At 37.4% G+C, this 24,181-nt stretch overlaps 2 protein-coding genes across 5 annotated transcripts in view; both read right to left on the bottom strand.

Moving 5' to 3' along the window:
* atf7ip (activating transcription factor 7 interacting protein) overlaps positions 1 to 4,878 on the bottom strand; it is a 43,379-nt gene extending 38,501 nt beyond the window's left edge. Inside the window, exon 1 of the mRNA XM_077246375.1 lies at positions 4,557 to 4,878. The gene's annotated coding sequence lies outside the window, so the exon portion shown is untranslated. The remainder of the gene's footprint in view (positions 1 to 4,556) is intronic.
* A 2,522-nt stretch (positions 4,879 to 7,400) lies between these two features.
* On the bottom strand, positions 7,401 to 24,181 carry septin3 (septin 3). Of its 4 annotated transcripts, none has more exons than XM_077246355.1 (10): positions 22,587 to 24,181; positions 17,002 to 17,241; positions 16,783 to 16,911; positions 14,511 to 14,592; positions 13,807 to 13,944; positions 11,263 to 11,380; positions 11,082 to 11,177; positions 10,858 to 10,954; positions 9,360 to 9,411; positions 7,401 to 8,690 (listed from the first exon to the last, which is right to left on the bottom strand). In XM_077246355.1, exons 1-10 carry the CDS (start codon positions 23,530 to 23,532, stop codon positions 8,555 to 8,557), a joined length of 2,034 nt encoding a protein of 677 aa, XP_077102470.1. In that variant the 5' UTR covers positions 23,533 to 24,181; the 3' UTR covers positions 7,401 to 8,554. The 4 variants fall into 4 exon arrangements, with proteins under 4 accessions (XP_077102470.1, XP_077102472.1, XP_077102471.1 ...); XM_077246357.1 differs by lacking the exon at positions 22,587 to 24,181 and adding an exon at positions 19,610 to 19,729; XM_077246356.1 differs by lacking the exon at positions 22,587 to 24,181 and adding an exon at positions 18,736 to 18,972.

Here is a 24,181-nt window from a genome sequence, read left to right as displayed (position 1 = left end):
TCACTGGCTTCCAAAACCCATAGTCTACTAATTCGATGATCAACCTCAATGAAATTTGAGACAACAGTCCACCATGTTCTTAAGCAATGCATAAAAGATGTGTATGCCAAAACTGGCCACAGCAATCATCAAACAGTGGCATAAGACGACCCCATTGTGTCCCTCAGATGGAGTGATCTAACAAGTTCACTTAAATCATGGATTATGCCCATAATCTTATAGAATGCTACACTAAACAGAGGTTGTAAAGTGTATCAGACTCAGAATGATTGCAGTACTATTGTTTATTTATTTTCATGAAAGCCAGCTAAAAGGTGTCTGTGTTCTAGGCACAAATATCTAAACAAATCAACTCTGCAATGAATCAGTTGAACTGGCATTACTGATTCAAGTGATCCAAATCACTTTATAAGTTAGTGTTCAGTCCACGGTTCTTTTACACGTACGAACACAAAGCCTTTCAAAAAATACTCCATTTTATAGCATGCGTGAACACAGGCAGTTGAATAGAAAGTTAAAAAACAATTAGTGTCTGCACTTTCTCTCTAAAGAAAAACCTTCACAAAAGATTACTGCAAACCATGAGCAACTTGTGGACAAACTTATTAGTGCAAAAAACGAAGGATACATTGACTTTTTATATGTTCCCTTCCCACCCAGATGTTATCTATGCAGTAAGTTTGAGTAGTCGGTGATCAATCTGAATCATTATAGTAAACAAAAATGAGGCACAGGTTTGTGATTCTCCCATTAAATACTGGTTTCAAAAGAAGCATCTGTAAAGGTCATGTTCATAAAACAATTATGGGTCTTTAAAATAAAGAACGGACACCATTTGTTGATCATATTTAATAAGTCTGTTTTGTACAGAAACTTTTTGTCAATAGTATTGTTTCGATATAAAACATTCCGGAATTAACATTTTTGTATGTAATCTAAAGGCTTCTGACCTAAATTGCCAAATGCTTTTAGTGAGATACACTGCATTCATGGTATTCATTTTTTATCAGTTCATGCATTCCCTGGTCTTCGAACCAATGATCTTGGCATTGCTGGCATCATTCTCTTCTGTTTGAGCTTTTCTATAGTAATATGAAACATGCAACCTGTTATACCCAGCAATGTTAGGTATATGTAAGGGAAAATCCAAGGCTAAATGCATTAAACGATGGTTGCCTCCACAAAGTGCATTTAAATAATTTAATACACAGGATTATCCTGCTTATACCATGGCCATTTGCCAACATTGACAACTTAAAGCTGTTATTGATGCTTTCAGCACAATATTTGACCGTTGTTGGAAAATACAATGTAGCGATTCAGAAGCTAAGCTTTTTTATTAATAAATGTTGTGGGGCCGCGTTGATAAGTTTCTGTGCTCCTGAATGTTTCTGTGTGTGTGCGCAGCAAGATCTATGAGTGATGTGTGTGTTACTGTGTGCTTCAATGAAAACATTGCAATAATATAGAATGGTGATTAAAATGACTTGGAACTACCTGTGAATTAAACAGTTTTATTGTATACCTTCCAGCCAATCAGAATCGAGTATTCAGACAGACCATGGTATTAGACTTAATGACTGCAAGCAAAATAAAAAAATTATGAAGTGCAGTACTTGGCAAATTGCAAGATCTAATACTCAAAATAACATTTCAGTGGATCCTTAACCATTCAGAGTCCTTGTAGGAGGTATGATTGATTAAATCTTTAAAGTTGAAGTGTATAATTTCTGCACCACAAACAACACACAGGCCTAATGGTATTGGAAAAATATTGTTAATTTCTAAAAGGGCTGTTGAGTCAAAAAGGTAATCCCGCTCCAACCTTCAAACTAAATTGACATATCAGGATTTTTTTTAAAGGACAAGAGAATCAAAGTGCACACATTAAACATTGTGGTGCAAAAAGTTTTACGGTTATTGCACTTTCTTATACTTCTAGTTATTTACCTATACTAGCTAATGAATCGGTAGCTTATAGGGAAGCACTGTGGCATAATTATAAGCATTGTTGTTTTGAGAATACCAACCAGCCTCACATAGCACTGGCTCAACCAATAGCATAGGTATGGGGTGGGGCTATCTGTTTGATGACCAATGGCAGGCATGTGTGGAGGAAAACCTGTTTGAAAACAATTTTAAACCCTTTTTGTCACAATACTAGTGGCAAAAAAACAACAACTTAAATGTTGTATAAAAACCTAAATATAACAAAAATAAATAGTACTTAAAAAGTTTTAAAAGCATAAAGATGAGATGAAGACTTTAGTTAAATTCCATAGCCTAAGGCTGTGTGTCCACCAAAGCATTTTTAACCAGCTGAAGACGCCAGGCGCTCCGCTGCAAACGCCTAACTGTTGGCGCTTGAGAGCACTTCGGCAGCGCACCGTTTTCTTTTCAGTCGAGACACTTTTCTTGCAATGCAACGGAATAACCGCGGAAGTGTTAAGCCCCTTTCACACAGCGCGTTGATCCCGGGAAATTGCCGGGAAATTGCCAGAACGCCTTCTGTGTGAACGCAAACACGACCCGGGATTGATGCCGGGATCGGTGCCGGGTTGGGGACCTAGTAACATTGCCAGGATCAATCCTGGAACGCACGCTGTGTGAACACAAGCCGTAATCAATGTCGTGTCGTAATGATGACGCTGAAGTGAAGTGAAAGCAGGCTAGTGAAACAGTACGTAATGCGCTAGTTTACGATCGAATCAGAGAAAAAAATGCACAAGTGTGGTTTCTCGAGAAAGAAATCGCAGCTCATAAGTGAACTATAGACGCTGCTGAGACATTACGTGTCACATCAATGTCACGTGTCTTTACGGGATTTTTACGGGTTGTGTGTGAACGCACTCTCTGATTCCGGAAAATCACTGGCAGCGTGAATGAACCAAAATCAAACGAACCCGGGTCAAATCCCGGGTCGCTTCAGCTGTGTATTTTCCGGAATCTCTGTGTGAAAGGGGCTATTTCAGTATCTATTTCACAGATAGTTTGTTTCGAGATTATTTCTATATAAAAATGTCAATACAATGTAAAGTATTTGCTTTTGTTTTAAATTATTTTGTTCCATTATTATGCTTGTCATCTGTTGCCGTTGTACAAGCAGGATGTGGTGGTTGGTCGGTGTGGTATTTGTCCTGTCCCTCCTCCACTGTGATTGGACGGCTGGGTAAAAAGTGACGGTAATGAGTGCTGCATTTTCTCTCGGCGGCCAGTAAAAACTCGCTCAGCGTTAAAGGGACTATGTGTATTTTTTTAGGTATTTTATTATCTAAAATCAATATTTTTATTCATATGTCCTCAATGGTGTACAAATACCTCTGCCAATTATCTGACTTATCCTCGTAAACGAAGAATTTATTATCTTTATACATCTGACGGGTAGGTCCACGGAGGCTTCCATGTCGTTCCTCCATCTTGAAAAACTATAATAGCAGAGAGGGTCAAAAAGTAATAGGCCAACGCGTTTCCACAACGCGTTTTCGTTCAGAGCCAGCGTCACGTAACTGAAAGCAGCAGAAAAGGAGGAGCAGAGCAGTGAGAGGCGTCACTGCCCCGGCTAGTTTAAAAGGCTGCATTGCACTGTTATTATTCATACTGTAACATTCGTTTGTTCGTTGTGCCAAGTTGCAGTTTGTTTGTAATAACAAACCTGTTCACCCCAAGGAAAACGCGACAAAGTGCTATTAGAAGACATCCCGTCATACCTTTTTGGTACATAACAGCTACCGTAGATGCAACAGCGCTGGAGAGCACAATTCGTTTGAATGCAAAATACAATTTAACCTAGAAGGGAGAAATTCCTACACAATGTACCTTTAAATAGACGCTAAGTGCTTTATCACCATGTTGGCGTTTTAAAAACGCGGAGTTCCCATTGAAAACAATTGGATATATCTGCTAGCCTCAGGAAAAAATGCATTGGTGGACACAAGGCCTAATTGCAGCTTTTTTTACTTTACATGGAGGGGGTCACCTCAGCGGGGCCGATATACTGAGATCACATTATCATCCAAATACTACTTATTGGACACTTTCTCTCAGAGAATAAATGATCATTGCTGACAAAAAATTTTATTTTTCTACTATGACATCAGTAACACAAAACTTCTGCAAACAATGCTACATTCACACTAATATCAGTCAGCCAACATAAAAACATGAAGTGTTATCTATACATGTGCAGCTTTTTTTTTTTGTTGAAAACAATTTGAAAATATAAGTAATTTTTCCAGGTTTAGAAGAAATCAAATTGTAGTAATCACTTTGGGGGGGATACTCACTTAAATTTCACTTTATAAAGTTAACACAAATAGCAGATAGTCTAAATTGTTATTATTATTTAAACTGAGTTTCTAACTGAGTTTACACCTGATGGGCAATTAGTGACAGGTAAAATCACGTAACAGTTTAAAAATAAACATAGCCCAAATTCAAGATAACAGAAATTACATAAATAATACATTAATGAAAATAAATGTATATTAAGCAACAAATATTCTCAGAAAACCGTAAGACAAACAATTCATTTTGCAGAACCAAGTGTGAAAACTCACCCAGTGTTCAGTCGGAGCGCATACAACCGGTACCTCCAAAAATTCGTTACCACGACGGTTTATGTGTCGTATTGTATACGTTTAAAAACAGAACATTTGCAAACGCGGATTCGGTTGGTAACGTCTTAATCGCCACGCAACGGAATCGCATACAGTCACACAGGCAGCAGCACAAGGTGACTGACTGTAGGCTACAGTGTGAGCAGGCTGACAGCAACTCAACAGTGTAGTTTGCTTGGTGAATCGCGCTCTCGGTACAACAACAGGGGGAGGTGACATGCTTTTCGCGGGACAACGTGAGAATCGAAATAAGCCCCTCCTACCTTCCCTCGAACGTTTTCAGAAACGCGTGTTCACCATAGATAGACTGTAAAGGTGTTCACATGTTGAATCTAAATGTCCGTTGGTACATTTTACATAGTTTGAAATCCATTAGCAGATTATTATGGGAATATCGATTTCTCTGATTCAACCGTGTTCTCATCCCACACATGAATTTTGTTTGGGTTTGACAGGGTGTCAAAATGGACATGATATTAGCAAATGGTGTATTAGAAATGTATTTACGAAACGGTCAACAAAAATGAGTATTTTTAACAACTGGATTTTTTTTTTTTTTACATTTTGCATACCGTTACAACGCATGTCAACAACCAAGCTCGAGTGGTCTTACACAAACCCGGCCATATCCTTTTCTGAACTGCATCATAGCCATAAAATGTGAGTTAAAACTAATAAGAGTTGTCATGAACAACCAGTCATTATGATTTGAATTCGAATCGAGGATGAAAATCATTTGTGTGAGTTATTTCAGTGAGTTACCGCTCCGATTGGTCCATACGTTGATTTGCCAAAAAGAACCGGTTCATAAGAGTAATTTATTTTCGTGAATCTGGCCTGCGTTTCCCAATAGCATCGTGTGAGCCCCGGTGCAGCCCTGTGCTCTATTGTGATGTGTTTGTTGATTCACTAGAATGAATCGATTCAAAAGAATCATTCCTTCATGAATTGGAGTATAGGTCACGCTGTTTCCCGCTGCTTTCTTAACTTGCGGCACTATCTCTTAATAATAATGTTACACAAATGCCGCATTAAAACCGCTAGAGAATCAGAATACATGTCGGTTCTCAAACATGCATCGCACTAGCTGTTTCCTGCACAACTAGTCCATGTTTAAGAACCTTCAATAAAATATTTAGAATGTCATGAAAATCATATGAGAATTATGTTCTTTGTGTTTTTGCTTCTATTTATTTTCTTGAACAGTCACTCAAATATTAACGGGGAAGGATCGCATGACAGAGGGGGTGGGTGCCTGTAGTGAGTGAGGGGGATGGGAGCTTGATGACCCGTGGGAGGAGTCGTCTGTCCATGCATGCAGGTTCAAATGGTTGATGTTGTTGTTGTTTTTTTTAGATCGCCTCTTTTTAACAAACCTGAATAAACAAATGTAAAAAAAAAAAACAGCACACACCCAAACACCTTGCAGAGCAGTTCGCGATGACTACAAGTACAGGCTTATATTTGTGTGAAGGTCAGCCATTTTGTCTTTACTTGCAGCATAGCTGTTTGAAATGTCTACTATGTGCAGTACCGCCTGCCAGCTGTTGGGCTCACAAAGACGAGAGAGTTTATTTGTAACCAATTTTAGATAAGATTCACTGGATTATGTCTATATTTGCATATACAAATTTATCTTAATTAAACATTACAAACAAATGATTAAAGGAGTGATATTTTAGCATTTATTAATTATGAACCCCTTAAGCGCTGAACCGTTTCATTTGGACTCCACTTGATTGAGAACTTAGATTCATTAAGTTAGAGGAGATAAAATGTGGTCTGACAGTACACTACACTAGTACATGGTGTACACTACCCAAACCAACACATAGCACTAAAGAGGTAGCCTACTTCTCTCAGATCACACAAAGAGCAGGAAGAAAATTTGGCGCCGCCTCTTTTTTTAAGCCAGGCACACAAAGCTCCCGAAACGACACTCGGAAAGAGAAAGACTACGGTATTTTCGTATCGTATAAAAGCCACGATAAATAACGCTGTCAAATTGACTATAACAATTACCTCAGTGCTAAAGGTTATTAAACCACCGTGCGAGGCAGGGCAGGCAGAACACGCTCAAGTATGAGGGCAGGTTTGCAAGATTCATCTTAACACACTGTGATGACAATCAAGTCAAAACCTAGTTGCAGCGTTTGACACACGATGGCAGGCAGGCACCAGCAGTCATCCGTCAAATAAGAATTCGGATGGACTAAGAAAATGCCGTGTGAACTGAATAGACCTTATCACAGCAGCGCCATCTTTGATTTTGAATGGGAATGAAAGTGAGGCTGTGAGGGACAGACGACATGCATCTCTTCAATGGGCTGTAGGCTACTGTTATTTAATGTGTTTTTGGAGACAAAATCTTTCCAAGAAATTTCAGTTGACAAAACTCCTGACAATATAAGCTGTGTAAAATTGTAAGTAATCTAGGAGCTTATACAGCTCTTTACAGCGGATGCCATTGGAAACACGGCAAGTCTATCTCTCACAACCTCACTTTCATACCTGTCATGGCGCTGCTCTGAATAAGGTCTATAGAGGGAACTGATGTGTTGTTACGATTCAGTACTTCGCCACCCAGTGGGCTTTGTCAGTAGTAACGCAGATTTAGTATTTTGTTATACAGTTCCCCCTACAGGCAAAAGACGAGATGACAGTCTTCTTTCCGTTTCTGTTTGGATACAAATAATTGCTGAACTGTGTAAAAAGAAAAAAAAAGAAAAGAAATGAGAAGTGGTAAACGTACTGTTTTTGGATGCGAAAAAAAAGTCAAGGCAATCATGGGAAACATGTTTATTAAATTAAAACACAAGTATCGTAATAAATAAAACAAATACAATATAAATAATTTTTCATAATTATTGTTCAAATGTGTTTTATTATTCCACACCAGCATTGATTAAATGAGATATGAAAAAGATGAATGAATGGTGAACTGATTTAAGATCAGTATGAATCTCTAAGATTCCAACATAATATCCTATCAATCTGTGCAGAGATCGGGGGAGTTTTATTGTAAGATGGAATGTAAAAGTAATAACACACAATTGAAAATATTGGCACACATGGGATATTATAAAGAACATTTCATCACATAAGAGACAGAAATCACTATTACCATAGGCGAAATGATGAGAAAGCTTAGTTAAACGCAACTTTTCACTCATTCACACAAACAGACACGCATACAAAATGTGCTGAAGAAAAACTTCTTGATTTGTAAAAGGAACTGATCATTTTTAATCAGTGTTCTTTCAGTTTATTCCTGAAGTTTAATTGGCCCGTGGAAAGCAATGTAAACGCACTAGCCATTGTGAATCCAGGCATGCGTTTAAATTGTTGCACTTGTTTGGAATCATCTGTTGGAATATACTTCAGTGGTCACTTCAGAGTCCTGTGAGACTTGCTTTGGCAGAGATACACAGCAAAGATAAAAAGTACTTAGAGAAACACTGCTGTACCCTTATAAGGCCAAAGAGATGACACTTATTAAAACACTTAGCATGTTAAGATTTAGTAGGCTAACTCATGTTCAATTGACACAGGCTCTAAAAGTATGCTAAATGTTTTAATAGATAAGGCCCGTTGAGTAAGCTGCAGTGGCAGTGCAATCCCCCTTCTAACTACAGTATATTAAACTGCTCAAATGTGTCTAACAGAGGTTGCAGTAGAGGACGGAGGACAAGACACGATTATCACGAGCAATCTCGCTCACTAATATCAGCATAGTGAGCAACTGGGGAACAATTTTTTCTAATTTTTCAAAGGTTGTGCGACAAGAGATGATGACAAGTTCCACAAAGGGTTAAAAGGAGCATAAAGACAAAACCTCCAGGACAATGAGATCTTCTGAGCATGCACAGCTGAATTATTACAAGATGAATCTATGTCTCCTCTCACATCCTTACTATACTGCTCGTTTTTTTCCTTCTTCACAGGTTGCTTTCTTGTGTTTCATGGCCAGAGGAGTTGATGGGATGCAGACCTCCATTATCGTTGAGCCTCTTGGCACGGTACGTCTCGTATTGGATGTTATGAGTGACCTCCTTCAGGTCCTGGAGGTGAGACCTGAGTATATGAAAACATAATTAGTGTTGAATATTTTTGGAAATATTTCAAAAATGTCATATATATATATATATATATATATATATATATATATATATATATATATATATATATATATATATATATATGTATCAATAAATGACTGACTGAATAAATAAATTGTATACAGTTTATACACTACTGTTCAAAATTTGGGGAACAGTATGATTTTTAATAGTTTTTGAAAGTCATCTCTTATGCTCACCAAGGCTGCATTTATTTGATCAAAATCAATTTTAAAAATATATTGAAAATGAATGTCATTGTGATTCGCAAAGCTGAATTTTCAGCATCATTACTCCAGTCTTTAGTGTCACATGATCCTTCAGAAATCATCCTAATTTGATGCTTAATATTTCTTATTATTATCAATGTTGAATACAGTTAAAAAAAAATTGTGGAAACTGTGATTCATTTTTTTCAGGATTTTTTAATGAGTAGAAAGCTCAGAATAACAGCATTTACTTGAAATAGAAATCTCCTGTAACATTATTCATGTCTTTACTGTCACTTCTAAATATTAATATCTTTAAAAAATAAATAAAACACATACTGACCCCAATCTTTTGAACAGTAGTAAATACAATAAACTATTATGATTACTATAACAAATAAAGTTGCATACATCACCTAATCATGAAATCACGAAGTAAGGAGAATTCGCAGTGGTTTGGGTTTTCAACTACAGGGACGGGGGAAAAAAACTTGTTTTGTCAGAAACATGCACCAACATAACAATATACTGTACACAAGTGCGAATAAACAAGGTTGACTATAAAATAGATAATTCTTTTTATGCAGTACCTCAAAAAGTTTCATTGAAATGTGATTATTAGGAAATTTATGTTGTCCTGCCCTAAATAAGATGCCCTAAGTACATACTAACAGTGGAAAGCAGTACATAAACAGACAGAACACATGTATGTTTTTGTAACTTTTTGAGATTTAATTACAAATAGCACTTAGGGACATGGTAAAATGTGTCATCTGGTAGAAAAAAGTGATTAAAATGCCTTGTGTTCACATATTTGTATTATTTTGTGCAAGTATATAAACCCGCCTAAAACATAATCCTCTTGGAAGCATTTTCGGTCCATGTTTTGAGTGAAACATATATAACCTGATTTTCTGCTAGGACTAAAATATATAGAAAATTACCCAAATATTGAAGCTGATGGTGATGTGCAAAACGGCGGTGATGTGCAAACTCCGTTCACACGTAGTTGGCTTCAGTAGGGTCGCATTGGAAATCTTTCATTTAAAGCACATCTTTCATTTAAACTCGAAAACAAACTTGTAGGATTTGGGCAAATTTAAAACAAATTTTATGGAAAATTCCTTCAGAAATATTAAAAGTCCCCCTGTGGTGGGAGCGTTTTATGTTGTTTATATGTCTATGTGGTGTTTTTAATCTGCTTTAAGACAAACCATGTGCAAATTCATCAGTCAACACCATTGCTGAGTATTTTCTCCTTAGAACTGCAGTGAACCAAAGACAGTCTCAAAAGCGCGGTTTGAAATCGCTGGTGTTTCTGACGTCACAAACTACCTTGAAATCAATCACGTCAAACTGTGATCGTCAACGAGTGGATCTCTGAGCTGGTGTGAGTGAGTGGAGGCGGGGCTAATTTGCATATTCATAGAACCACATATACTGAATGAGGCAAGAGGGTAGAGTTACATTCAAGCTATTTTAAGGCATGAAGTTTTTTTTTCAAGAAAAACACGTTTAAATATATTTTGGTGATCAAAGATGAGTTTAAAGGGATAAAATGATTGACAACAGGGGGACTTTTACGATTCTGCACTATTTCTATTTTACTAATCAAACAAGCAAGTTTTTAATTGACCAAGTAATGTTTGATCATCACGTTTCAACTGTAAAACGTGTAAATCATTCAATTAAGCCATTACAAACTTTTAAAATAGGGTTATGTGTATTTATACGAGGGGGGCGGGGGTGTATGGCACAGTGATTAACTAGGAAATTTAAAAATGGCACTTCATTACAAAAAGGTTGCCGATCCCTATAAATATTATTGGCATAGTGACACCAACAGAACATTTTTTAATCTACAAATCTGCGTTAAAAATAAAAATAACACAGCAAACACTTCTACCCACTCACCCTCCACCACTCCCCAGGCTGTCTTCCTCCCTAAAACTCGTTTCCCATTGACCTGGTACTCTTTATCACTTCCTACCACGGCAAAGGGCATTGTCTCCTGTAATGCACAGATTTAATGGGACAAACATAATGTGAAAACAAACTGACCAACAAATGAGAGCGTCCAAAGATGAAAGAAGAGATTAAAAAGATGTAAAGAAATAGAACAGCATGTGAGATCTTACCCTGATCTTATCATTATCACTCTTATCCTCCATGTCTTCATCAAACTCTTTCTGCGGATAACACTCAATCCCACACACTTCCAGCTCCTTCCTCACCTGCAAGGCATTATGGCGAACTCTAGTTAATCGGTGTAACTGACTTGATAATGGATCACCCTGTGAATCCGTCTTTCATTCTCACCTTTTGTTTAAATTCAATTTTCTCTTCAAGAGTGAGTGTGTCCGATTTGGCAATGACAGGAATGATGTTGACCACACGACTCAGATGTTTCATGAACTCAATATCCAACTGGCGAAGCCTGAGAAGGGGAAATAAAGGGGGAAGATATACGATAAATAGGCTGATGTAATCTGATTTTATAGCCGGGACACTGGTCTGCCTACTGTCACGGTTTGACAACTGTTGCTCATTCAAGCATTCAGAACCTTACTGGCTGAATGAGGAGCACTCATGCATGTGGTCTTAAATCAACACAGCGGCTTGTTTTAATTACCAAACCTGCAATGGCAAGCATTTTTCAATTATTGACAAATAATAAAAAGAATTCTGAGAGATGTGAATACTCTGAAGAAGCAAACAGAAATCCAGATGTCTTATTGCCGTCTTCTAGAGACCAGTTTAGTCAATTACAGTTTGAACTATGTCAGCAATACGTGAGCTGATTCAGTATGTGATTAGCTGCCCTTATGAAAAAGACGTGAACTTAATTGTTTTGAATGAGCACTTGTAATGTACTTCAAATCTTAAAAACATATTTGTAAAAAACTGTACTTGCACATAATATGATATAAATTAAATAAAGGCCATTTAAGTGTACTTGAAGAGAGTACACTTCCATGGCTATATTTCTTAACACTTATGTACACTTTTAAAAATTGCACTGTGAAATAATGTCAAAATAAAAGATTTAAATGACAATTTAAATGCTCTTCCTGCTTTAAAGCAAACTTACTTTGACTGACATACTATAAAGCACAATGTACTTGATTATAATTTGAATTGTACCATGTTATTCGATATTGCATTTAATAATAATAATAATAATAATAATAATGCATTTTATTTAATGGCGCCTTTCATAACACCCAAGGTCACCTTACAAGCAATAAACAGGTCACTGCATAAGACAATACACACAACAAACAAGCCACATACAAATAAGGTGCATTAAAAACTCAATACAACATGTAATAAAAAACCTTGTATAAAAAGATATGTCTTAAGACGCATTTTAAAAGTCAACAAGCAGTCGCTATTGCGAACATCAAGGGGAAGAGAGTTCCATAGGCGGGGAGCAGCATAACTAAAAGATCTGTCACCCATGGTAGTAAGTCGAATCCGAGGTACCACAAGAGAAATTGAAGATGAAGATCTGAGAGCCCGTGAAGGAGTGTAAACATGGAGAAGTTGTGAAAGGTAATAGGGTGCAAGATTATGGAGTGCCTTATAAGTGAGTAGCAGGATCTTGAATTCAACTCTATACTTTACTGGAAGCCAGTGCAATTGCTGAAGAACTGGCGAAATGTGCTCAGTATAAGGTGTTCTAGATAGAACACGAGCTCCAGAATTCTGAACCAACTGAAGCTTATGTAGCAATTTGGAGGGAACACCTGTGAGAAGAGCAATACAATAGTCTATACGTGTAGTGACCAGTGCGTGAATAAGAACTGCAGTATTATTATTTGAAAGAAAGGGACGGAGACGGTTAATATTACGCAAGTGGAAGTATGCAATCTGCGTGATATTATTAATTTGAGCTTCAGAGGATAGTGTGCTATCCATGATGACACCCAAACTTTTAACCTGTGAAGAAGGACCGATTGCAGTATTGTCAATGTACAAAGAAAGACAATTAGTTTTAGACAAAACAGATCTAGTCCCAACAAGCAAAGCCTCAGTTTTGTTGCCATTTACCTTCAAGAAGTTGGCTGAAAGCCAATCTTTGATTTCAGCTAAACAGCTGGATAAAGATGGTGGTGGAAAAGAACCGGTGGGTTTGGCAGACAGGTAAAGTTGGCTATATTTAAACCGCCGGTTTCACAGACAAAACTTAAGCCTAGGCCCAGACTAAAATGAATGTTTGAAGTGTTTTAACTGAAAGCAACTTGCTCTGACACGTCTTAAAATATGACATATCTTAAAATATGTAATATGTCATATTGTTTTGTCTCAAGGTGCCGTTTTTTCTAAGGAATGTTTATAAAAGCTACTTAAATGCCCTAATTGAACTAAAGCCTAATCCTGGTTCAATCGAAGCCCTGTCTGTGACACAAGGCCTTCATTACAAACGTGTACTTAAAATATATATATGGCATACAAGTTTCAATAGAAATGACATTACATTATATTTTAGTTTATCATTAATGCTTGTCAGTACATTCGGCAATACGCTTTAACTATATTTCAAAAGCAATAGAACTAATTATGAAATTAAAGATGTACTTTAATGTACTTTTTATTCCTACTTAAGTGGGTCGAAAAAGCACTCTTAAGTTCAACTAATTGCATTTGATATGAATGTAAACTATAATGTACTTTAATTTTATTGCAAATAACAAGCAATTAAGTGTCTAAAAGCATTATATTGAGTTTGAACTTAAGTATTCTTTTGAAGTATATTATTTCTGTAATAAGGTATCTTTAAAAAGTATGCTTAAGTGTACACACTATGTGAGCCGTTTTACATGGTAGCTATGTGAGCCAAAGTAAAATATGTAAACTTACGAGTGTCCAGTTGGGGATATGAAGTACAAGCAGCAGTGCACTCGGGTATCAGGGATGCGTTTCTTGCGAGCAATGTTGACTTCTTCTTTTAAAAACTTCTCATATTGTTCATTGATGTATTTGGATATGGGCTCCCAGCTAAGAACAAAAAGGAACAAATCAACAGTGTGACATGTGTAGAGTTGTGTTAGAGTACATAAAACTTTGAAACAAAATAGAAGCACATGGAAAAAAACATACTTTTTTGTCAAAGGCAGTAAAACAACAGTGTTAAAGTTTTAGGTACGCTTCATTTATTCATGAATTAAATGTTTTTCATTGTCATGACAGTCAGCAACACAAGATTCAACCCCCAACGCAGCAGCATTTTGTCTGAGGCATTTGAATGACAGAAAAATACTGTGTTGCTTTACTGAGACCCTTGGCTGTGATTACTGAGGGCGAGCTGCCAAACCAGACTCACATTTGGCATCTCTACCAACAATCTGATTCTTGTCTTTGGAAATTAAGTGCAAATCTGGAAGTCAAAACACTGACCCTCACACTTTGAACATGTTTTTGATGCCAGTTAGTAGCGGCTGACACGAATGCATGTCCTCTGTTTCTCCGATGCAGTGATGGCATTTTGGATCATTTGCAAAAACTAAATTGTTTGAAAAAAGCTATGAGTCCTCTGGATTTAACAGAAATCACACAATACTCACCAATTATCGTTGTTGATTTGGTCTCCAAAGCCTGGTGTATCAACGACTGTTAACTTCATCTTCACCCCTCCTTCCTCAATCACTGCAAAATCAACATTTATCAGAGCTACAAATGCAACATGTTAGATTATAGTGATGTTTTCTGTTTAAATACCAGTCTATAACATGGGATCAGACATGATACAGTGGTTCAATGTCACAAGATAACCTCCGTTATTTTTCCCATACAATGAAAGTCACTGGGGTCCAATGTTGTGCACTATATGGACAAAAACCCAAAAAAGGATAGTTCACCCGAAAATAAAGATTCTGTCATCATTTACTCACCCTCATGTCGATTCAATCCTATAAGACTTTGGTTAATCTTTGAAACACAAATATCTGAGAGGATTTGAGAGGTTTCTCTTTCAGGTAACCAAAACTTAGGCAAAACTTAAGTTTTTGGGGTTGACAACCGCATTTACTTACAAGTGTGAGTCTGGAAATGTCCCGTTCACACAGCAACTTACAGTAGCGTCTTTGAACGTGCAACATTAGTCAAGCCCGTATTTTCTTACCAGTAACTAAAGCGACAGTGACCAAAGTAATATCAAAGATGGCGACGTCCATAAAACTGAAAGGTCATATCACTTGGTACGACAAGAGTCCAATCGAGCCACGAGTTCATACGTCAAATCTTCATTAACTGATAGCAGCTTTTACATCTGGGTGGAGAGCAGAGCATCTGGGTCGCACGTACAACACAAAACTGACGTGAGCAGCTCCGGTGGAGAACAGTGACTGGATCTAGAACCTTTAGAGGACACACAGCTCATATCTCTGTCGCTGCAAGTTACTGAAAGCAAAACCATACAACAAAAAAACGCAATACACGACAGACATGCATTTGTGCACTATCTATGTGTTTATCATTGTTTAGATGTAAATAAAAGCCTCAATTAAATCGGTTGCATCCCTTCACAAGACTTGGATTAAACCACTTGATTTATATAGATTTGTTTTACAATACATTTATGATCCTTTTAAATGCTTTAGTTAGCATGAATTTCAATGGAGAGACAGAAACCTCTTAGGTTTCATTAAAAATAGCCTATCTTACCTTGTGTTTTAAAGTTTAACCAAAGTTTTATGGGTTTTGAATGACCTGAGGGTGAGTCAATTTTGACAGAATTTTTGGGTGAACTATCTCTTTAAAAATATCTCCTTTTGTGTTCCACGGAAGAAAGTCATACAGGTGTGGAACAACATGAAGGAGAGTAAATAATGACAGTTGTCATTTTTGGGTGAACTACACTTTTAATTCAGACACGTTTATCCAGACACAATGTAATGGTATTTCAAATATTTACACCTGATTTCGAATGACTTCAATTTAACACAACCTACAGAACAATATAACACAGGGCTCTACACATGGTTAAAACATGAAATATATTAAATATCTAACCTGTTAGTGCCTTTTTCTGAACACCATTTGGATGCATATGGTATCATTTAGTTTGCCAGCTGTTCTCTTAACTAAGATGATTCACCATCAGCTGGCCTCCTGACTTACCCTGGGCACAACACATGCCAGTCTACACACATCTTACTCACAAGTGCCATACACACTATAGGTCACCACTGTGCTCCAGTTCCTGGTGTATTGATTACGTGAGCATACACTAACTGAGTCTTTCTTAATTAGCCCATGTTGTCTATTTCTGTCCGGTAGAAGGTCTGTCCTATAGCAAACAGTGGCTAAAAGCCAAAGGCCCCTCAAGGCAAGTCATTTAACTCGTCGGCCATCTTTGAAACGCCTATCGGGCAGCTATTTCAGTCATGCAAACACAGCTCCTAACTCTCTCAATGGGGAAACATCAAATTCTCCAAAGCTGATCACCAAGCATATGATTACATTTCCTCTTTGAAATCTGACAACAACTTTCTAAATGCTCAAACATGACAAAAAAAACCCTGCATTTTTCAGGCTTGACCAGCCATTACAAATGTGCAATGTGTCATAAGCGCGCGTGTCAGAACACTGACTGTTTCGAGAGCAAACTCAGCATCTAAAGGCAGCTGCAGTGGCGCAATGATTTTACCAATTGGTGTTTGGCTCTTTTATTTAGAAGGCGGGATTTATTCCACCATATTGCATGATGCACTTTGGCACTTTCTCCCATTCATAGTAATATGAGTGCACTGTCTTTGTAAATCTAAAGTCTTTGCTAAAAGTTGACTGACTGAGACAGTGTTACATGTTTAGAAGTCATGATCAATATTCTCTTACCATGCGAGACAGATTTAATCTCAACAGTCTTTGGAATCTTATCATCACGACTCCAGCTTGCGCTCCTCCTGCTCACCTGTGACTTAAAGAGAGTATTCACTAAAGTGGACTTCCCAAGACCACTCTGACCTGGAGAGAGAAAGCGAGGAGGAATGGTAAGAAACAACAGTCAATCGGGAAAAACTATAAAAACAGAAACTTTATCACTCTCCCACCCACCAACCACCATAATGTTGAAGTCAAAGCCTGTCTTCATGGTCTTCTTCCGCATTTGCTCGATGATGGTGTCTATACCGATGTATCCAAGCAATGCAGATCCTCGACCTGACCCTTGACCTTCACCCCCTGCTCCTTGGGGTGAAGGCAAAAATGGAGCGCCAGAAGGTGGTGCCACATGAGAGGGCTTAGCTGGGACGACAGGTTTAGGTCTCACTTCAGGGGGCACAATTTCTGACATGTCTGTGTGAAAGAATGAACATTCAACATTCAGTACATTTAATCAGGCAAGGTGTTATTACACTATAAATCCTAAACTGTGCTGCCCTTAAACCTAGCAAACTGTGCATAGATTTGTCATATGATCATATTTAAGGTGCTGCACATGAGAAAATGTATAAGCTTTTTTAATGCTAAAACCACTTCTTTTTTTTTTTGCATGTGAAAGTACATTTTTATACATAGCAAGTAATATTAATTTTGTGTCAAATCATGTATCCACAAAAAAAACCCAACATATCAGGCATGTTGGTGAATTGCCCATTTATACAACAATCCAAATTATTTGGCTAAGGATTAATCAAATTATTAAAATGTAAAGGAGACAATAAGCTTTGCATCCAAATACACTATTACAAATCATACCACAAAATATATAACTACCTTCAAATATCCTGAATAGTAAACTTTTAAATTCAATTAAGCAAAATATGATCTAAAATAGTTTTGTTTCTATTAATATTATAATTGTAATTATTAATTTGAAAGGAATTCAAATAATTTTATTTGAAATGTAAGTGGTATATTAAATATTTTGAATACAAAATTTTTAAAATGTAAAAAATATACAGCAAAATACAACTTAAAGTGATTTTGTTTATATGAATATTAGTTATATTAGTTGTGATAATATTATTTTAAATGTAAGTGGTATAGCTACATTCAAATATTCTTAAAAAATAAGACGTATTATAGTGTTGTTCACAATAACATCTAGGCTATATTAATATAATATAATAATATTCAGAAGCTGTATATCTATGGCCCAATGTTATGCTATTTTCAAATTACACTGTACAGCAGCAATCTTGAAATATTAGTTTTATCTAATTTAAGTCCTATTTCTTATTCCCTGGCCAAACGGACAATTTAAGCAAAAAGTGTCACAGCTTACCCCACTCTTCCCTACACTGTTTTGCATGGATAATATGTAGTTACTTAGAAACAACAGGATTAATTGGGAAAAAAATTAAGATTAGACAGTAAACAGTAAATAATCTGGCTCAGAAAGACAAACACCTGTGTGTGCTATATTTTAGTGCTCCTATTTCCCAGCCTGGTCCACTTTAAATGCTCCCACTGAGTTGTCGGCCTATATTAACAGCATATGCCACAGAAATAAGCAACAAATAATGAATTATTACAGAAGCACTCAGCAAATCTCTTTATCGGATTAATCACCCACGGCTCGACCTTTCCCACGCACTAAGACGCTCTTTAAACACAACAAGAGACATTTCCTTCAAGCGACTCTGTATGATGTGCGTCTTTCATGGAGAATGATTTTAATTTTACTCAAATTTTAAACGTTACTAGCTGTTTGTAAATTACGGGGAAGACAAACATCAGCATGTTCATGGGTTCGTGCACACATAATCTCCGGAATTTTTCGTGTATTTACCTCAAAAGGATTCGAGTGATAACGAGTAATTAAAGGGAATCACTCTTCCCACTTACCAATCCCTGTTTTTGTAGCGATCGCAGGATGTATTTTTTTCTCGTCCTTTTTTCTGCCTTTCTCCGCTGTTTTACAGTCTAATAAAGTAGGCTATAAGTAGGCTAAGGCGGCAGTTGAACAGGCGTTAGGGAATGATCATGTGTTCAGGTTCACCTCTCTTCCTCTTTCTTTCACTCTGCCTCTCGCCTTTCTATTCGCAGCTCGATGCACCTCGTTCCTTCCTCCACCCTTTTTTTTCGTTACCAAGGAAACTAACGGGAGACTGGGGGATGCAGCGCGCATGCTCAGTGCGCGGGTCGACCTGAAATTAGGGATTCGGGTCGTTGGGTAATATGATATTTGTGCGGCACTCTGATATTTAACTCTTAGCCGTATGACTGTGTTTGTTTTAGCTTGTTTTGTACAGCTATTTAGCCCATTTCCACTTTACTAAGCATGACGTATCAAGCAGGAAAATTAGGCTATTACTGTGATTAATGAATTACAAGATCGGTGACTATGTAAAACAACGCGACAGAATGTAGATTAGCCTACAACGGGACTCTTTAAGGATAACGCGTCTTTTCCCGGTTCAAAAATATATGATTATGCAGTTTATGGAGCAAAATAATTCATTAACAAGCAATACCCTATCAACCAACAACTATCCCGTTCTGCTGACGTCATCAAGTCCACTTATTTTCCAACTCTCTTGTCCATTCTATATTCAATTAAATTTTAAATATTAAAACATTCTCATTAAATATTCTGAAATACATAACTTTATGCAATCTTTCATATTAACCTAAACTCACAGTACCACATAACGGTACAAAACAAAACTTTAATTTTGATTTGTGCTTCTCATGTCATCAAAACTATAGGCCTACTCACATTTTACAGCTTTGTATTCCGGTGCCTGTCTGTCTCATGCGCTCTGTTCACATGTGCAGTGTTTGTGGCGTATGCAGTGGCCACTGAAGTGCCGTTGAGCGTCAGTGTTGCTTTTACCTCAAAACAGGGTTATCTCAATGTGTTTAGACAGGCCTGTGCTTGATGATAAGGCAGAGTCCCTATTGCGCACGCTACCATTTACAGTTTGTCCTTTGTGGATTATATATAACAAACACTCTGTATAGCCTATAATAAATATTTGGGTTTATAGGGTTCATATATAGATACTGAGTCTTGAGCATTTACCCTTTGGACAGTGACATCACAGTCTAATCACATGATCCCAAAGAGCAGTCACACACAGGGCCTAAAACGACTTTTTGCCACTCCTGCCAATGGCTGGTACCTTAAGAAAATGTACCGTCCATAAATATTTTTTACCAGGTATGAAACATAGATTAATCTTTATTAAAGTTACAGAAGTTATTTAGTCAAGAGCAATGACTGATTGTTCTGTGTCTTTTGTTGTTTTATTAACATTAAAACACAGACAGCAGCAGGAATACTGTCACATTAAGCTAATGCATGGATCCAATATACTGTTACACATGCGTTTTTTTTAACTAACTATTTACATTCAGTTAAGTCATAATGGTTACAAGGATACTTGCCAAGACAGGCATTGTCTGTATATGTCTGTTCAAGCACAATAATACGTGAAAGAGAGCTCAATTCAGTATTCGCGCCCTCAGTGGCGTCATGCCCATTCAAAGTGAATGCACGTGCCCCCTCAGTTTTTCCCTCAGATTTTGATAAAAAAAATTTCACAACTTTATTCCTATTATGCTCCATAATTACCAGACCCTATAACGACTCAAATGTATTCTTCTGGATGTGTAATAAATCGGTCAGCATCCCCGCCCCTTTTTCCTAATATGGTGTCTGTGTATATCAAATCTAATCGTATCGCTCGAGAATCTTTGCTGTGTATGTTTAAGCAACTCACTCGTCTCGCACGTTGAGCTGGCAATGTTTTACAGATGGTCTTGAAGTGGTAAGTGGGCAAAGCAACAAATCGGCATTGAATTAGTTATCGGATGATATTAAAAGGTAGTGGGATTATTTGTGGTTGACCTGGAAATTTTAACTTGATCAAAAAGTTATGGATTTTATATTAGCTGCGAATTCAGAGCATTAACTTAAGCTGTGTCAGTGTAACGTTATCGATAGCTAGCCTAGTATAACCGTAAACTAGTTGGCTAACGTTACTGCCTGCCATACAAAGCCAATAAGCCATAGTAGGTTAAATGTACAAGTTACAAGTTACTGGCTTTTCTGTTAGCTCATAAATTACTCTTTACAAGTTCCTTATTTAAAATATAATAATGAGCAGTGTAACTACAGTATTTCAATGATTTTACTAAAGTAATGTTACATATTACATTTGATTTGCTTAATTTTTTACATTTCTGTCAAATATTAACCATTTTCAAATAAACGGGGTAGTGTTAACCTTATTCAGCACTGAAATCTGTCAAACTTCTTTCAAAGTCCTTCATCACATATTAATATTAAAATAACTTAATTTTAGAGCACCACAAAGTCAGACCTCAGCACCTTTATGTACCTTTAATGTAAGATCGTTCTTAGGTCACATACCAATTTAAAATCATAACATAAAAACTGCAATGGTACTGTTTTTAAAATCATGTGTTGTACGCCTAAGTGTACAGTAAGTGTGTGTGTAAACATGGTTTAATGAAGTAGACTTCAAAAGCTTTTGAATTTGAGCTTACAGTTCTTTCATCAACCTGTCTTTTACTTAAACTTACAAAATAGATACTTTAACTTAGTCCTCAGATAGAGGAGGGTTGCTGCTAGCTCCGTTAAGGTATCTCTGTCCCTCCCAAACTGCATTGAAATGGTATGTTTAGCAGCCAGAATTTAAAAATTTTCAGGGGGAGAAACTCCCTGACCCCTCCTAACATGATCCATATCACCCGTCAAAAAACAATTGCAACGTCTCAGATTGTGCCCCACCAGAATTTTGGCTTGCATGACGCCCCTGCGCGCACTGTCTGATGTGGGACGCGGATTTCTGTGCTCGTGCTTTGGATGTTTTCACACAGAAAACTTACCACATAGCATGTGAGTAATGAATTGAGTTCCCTTTCGCATCTTCTTAAGCTTGAATTTTTAAATTGACACGGCTTAAACTTTCGTGACGATTCAACACTGCCCCGTCATCTGGCCCGAGTTTGTTCATGTTCTCACGATTTTGCATTGTTTCATAAAACTGCTACCAGCCAACATGGTGATTGACACCGTTTCATATACTCGACAACAGATTTTACTCGCATTTGGCGCTTGGCGAGTGTTCATTTTACGGCACGCCCTAGACAGTTTTAATTACAATTAGTGTATATAAATATTAGAGTTGCAGGCCAGTATCAGATTATTTTTTATGTTTCTCTGACAAATATGCAAGTGGTGCTTGCTCATATTACCAGGTCAGTGAGGTATAGCATGTTGCTATGCGATTGCCAAGGTATTCTCAGTGATTTTTAGCACATTGCTATGCTGTTGCTAAAGTGTTCTGAGTGATTTTTAACACTTGCTATGCAATTTCTAAGGTGTTCTACAAAGTGGCTTTTCGATGCAGTTGCTACAGTGTTCTGGATTGTTGGTTGTTTGTAGCCACATAATTTTGAGTTATAAGTATGAAGTATTATATTGTGCACCTAAGTAAAATATTTAGATTTTCAAATCCCTAACCCTATAGGTATGAGAAGTACTAACTGTGATTCTCGCCCAAACATGTGCCACTAATGACTAGTTTAAGTCTTCCTATCTGACACATGATATTCTACATGCTTAGATTGTTTATACAAAATTTATATGAGGCTGCTATGTATATATTTGTGTCCTTACATTCAATCCTTCTAATGTAATTCCAGCAATTTGTCTTTGCACTTACCTGTACACAGGCATTCTTCAGGACAGGACTGTACATCAGCTCCACTCCTCATGTCTGTGACTACAGATGGCTGTAATGGTGGGGGGTCTTCTTGCTCTCTTAACCATGGGTGGTTTATTTCTCTAAATCTGTCACAATCTGTAGTATGAAGTGTGTGTTTGGGCTCTTGTCGTTGATCTAGAGTGAATGGACACTGCGGCATGCAACCAGCTGCATCACATTTGTTGTCATCAAATTTAGTTGGACAACTAGTATCACACTTCTTGTATAACCGTATACCCCTGAAATTTCTTCCGAATCTGTAATCTTCATGCAAGGTCGCTTCGCTTGAAGAGGATTTAGAAGATTCTGAATCTGAAAGGTTGTGTCTATTTTGGGATGCATTTCTGACATCCCTCCCTGTGTTCGCTGTTTGGTTTGAGGAAGATCTTCTCCATGCCTGAGGAGTTTTGAAGTATGTCGGTCTACTGTCAGGTGTTCTTTTGATCATAGGTCTACAGATTCTGCTCAGCTGACCGCATTCTGTGAATGATCTGGGACTCTTCAAAGGGAACTGGAAGCCGCTCAGTCGTCCGCACTGATCTGATGCATTATTGTTATGGGATTTGATGACGGAAGTGTCTGTCTCGGAAGCGGCGGAGTGAGGCCTGATCTTTGGTTTAGACTCTTGGTTGTCATTGGCATTGGTTTGATTGTGTTGGGAGGAGTTAATCATCATATTACTTTCATTAGAACCATCATTGGTGGTGTTACAGTCCTCTGAAGCTCGGTTTTGCCTTGTTGATGACCTTGATGAAACCAGTTCACTGTATTCCTTTGGAGAACTTCCATTTTTCAGTTCTTGAAAAATATCCTTTTGGCTTGTGGTAGCTTTAGGTGATGAGGCTGGTTTTATAGGTGTTGATTTTTTGTAGAGTTGTGGGTGGTTTAGAGGTTTCTGACACATGGTAGGTCTTGTTATCTGCGTGGTTGCCCCTAAAATTATTTTTGTATGAACAGGTTGTTGTAACTTTTCTGAAACAGCAGGATGTCCATCGCTCTGAATTTTTGGGTTGTTCTCTTCACTGCTTCCCTTGATCTTCTCCAGATTAGACACGTGGGCAGTAGAGTTTATAATCCTCCCTGTTTTAATCAATCCAAGCCGGATTCGAACTAAAGTAGGGTCCTGGGATTGCGTCTTCTTTTGATAGCCTGCTAAATTTTGTGGTCTGCTTTCCCTTTTTTCAACATGTCTGAGGTTTTTAGGGCTTATGCTTACAAACGTTGGAGGCTTGGTAACTTCCCTGAAGCAGACGTTCGAAGTTTGTTTTAGTTTATCTTGCCGTTGAGGTCTGAGTGCATCTTGTTGTAGGCCAGTTTGCTTTTTTTGAGCCCTCGTGTTGGTTATGGGGATTGATCTGATGCTTCTCTCACTGGATGAAATGGATGAAAATCGAGATATTTTGCTGTCTACTGGCCATGTTTTACCACGTATATCAGGAGAATGTAATGGTTTGTCTTTGTCTGTTTGTAGCTCTCTAATTGAAGTCTCTATTTGAGAAATGGTCTTGACTGACTTCAATTGTGATGAATTCAGGGATGTATCCACTGTATTG

Source organism: Siphateles boraxobius, unplaced genomic scaffold (genome assembly GCF_051911475.1).
Source record: "Siphateles boraxobius isolate OS27281-9 unplaced genomic scaffold, OSU_SipBor_1 29, whole genome shotgun sequence".
NCBI classification, from domain to species: Eukaryota; Metazoa; Chordata; class Actinopteri; order Cypriniformes; family Leuciscidae; genus Siphateles; species Siphateles boraxobius.
The sequence above is the reverse complement of the archived record's forward strand: the minus strand, read 5'-3'. Positions and strand labels throughout refer to the sequence as shown.

Excerpts from the sequence above, each read along its gene's own strand:
- septin3 (XM_077246355.1), bottom strand. The coding sequence starts at position 23,532 with ATGTGTCAGAAACCTCTAAACCACCCACAACTCTACAAAAAATCAACA. Across the intron at positions 11,381-13,806 it reads ATATCCCCAACTGGACACTC|GCTTCGCCAGTTGGATATTG; the intron begins GTAAGTTTACAT and ends TCCCCTTCTCAG. Across the intron at positions 9,412-10,857 it reads AGCCTGGGGAGTGGTGGAGG|TTGAAAACCCAAACCACTGC; the intron begins GTGAGTGGGTAG and ends CCGTCCCTGTAG.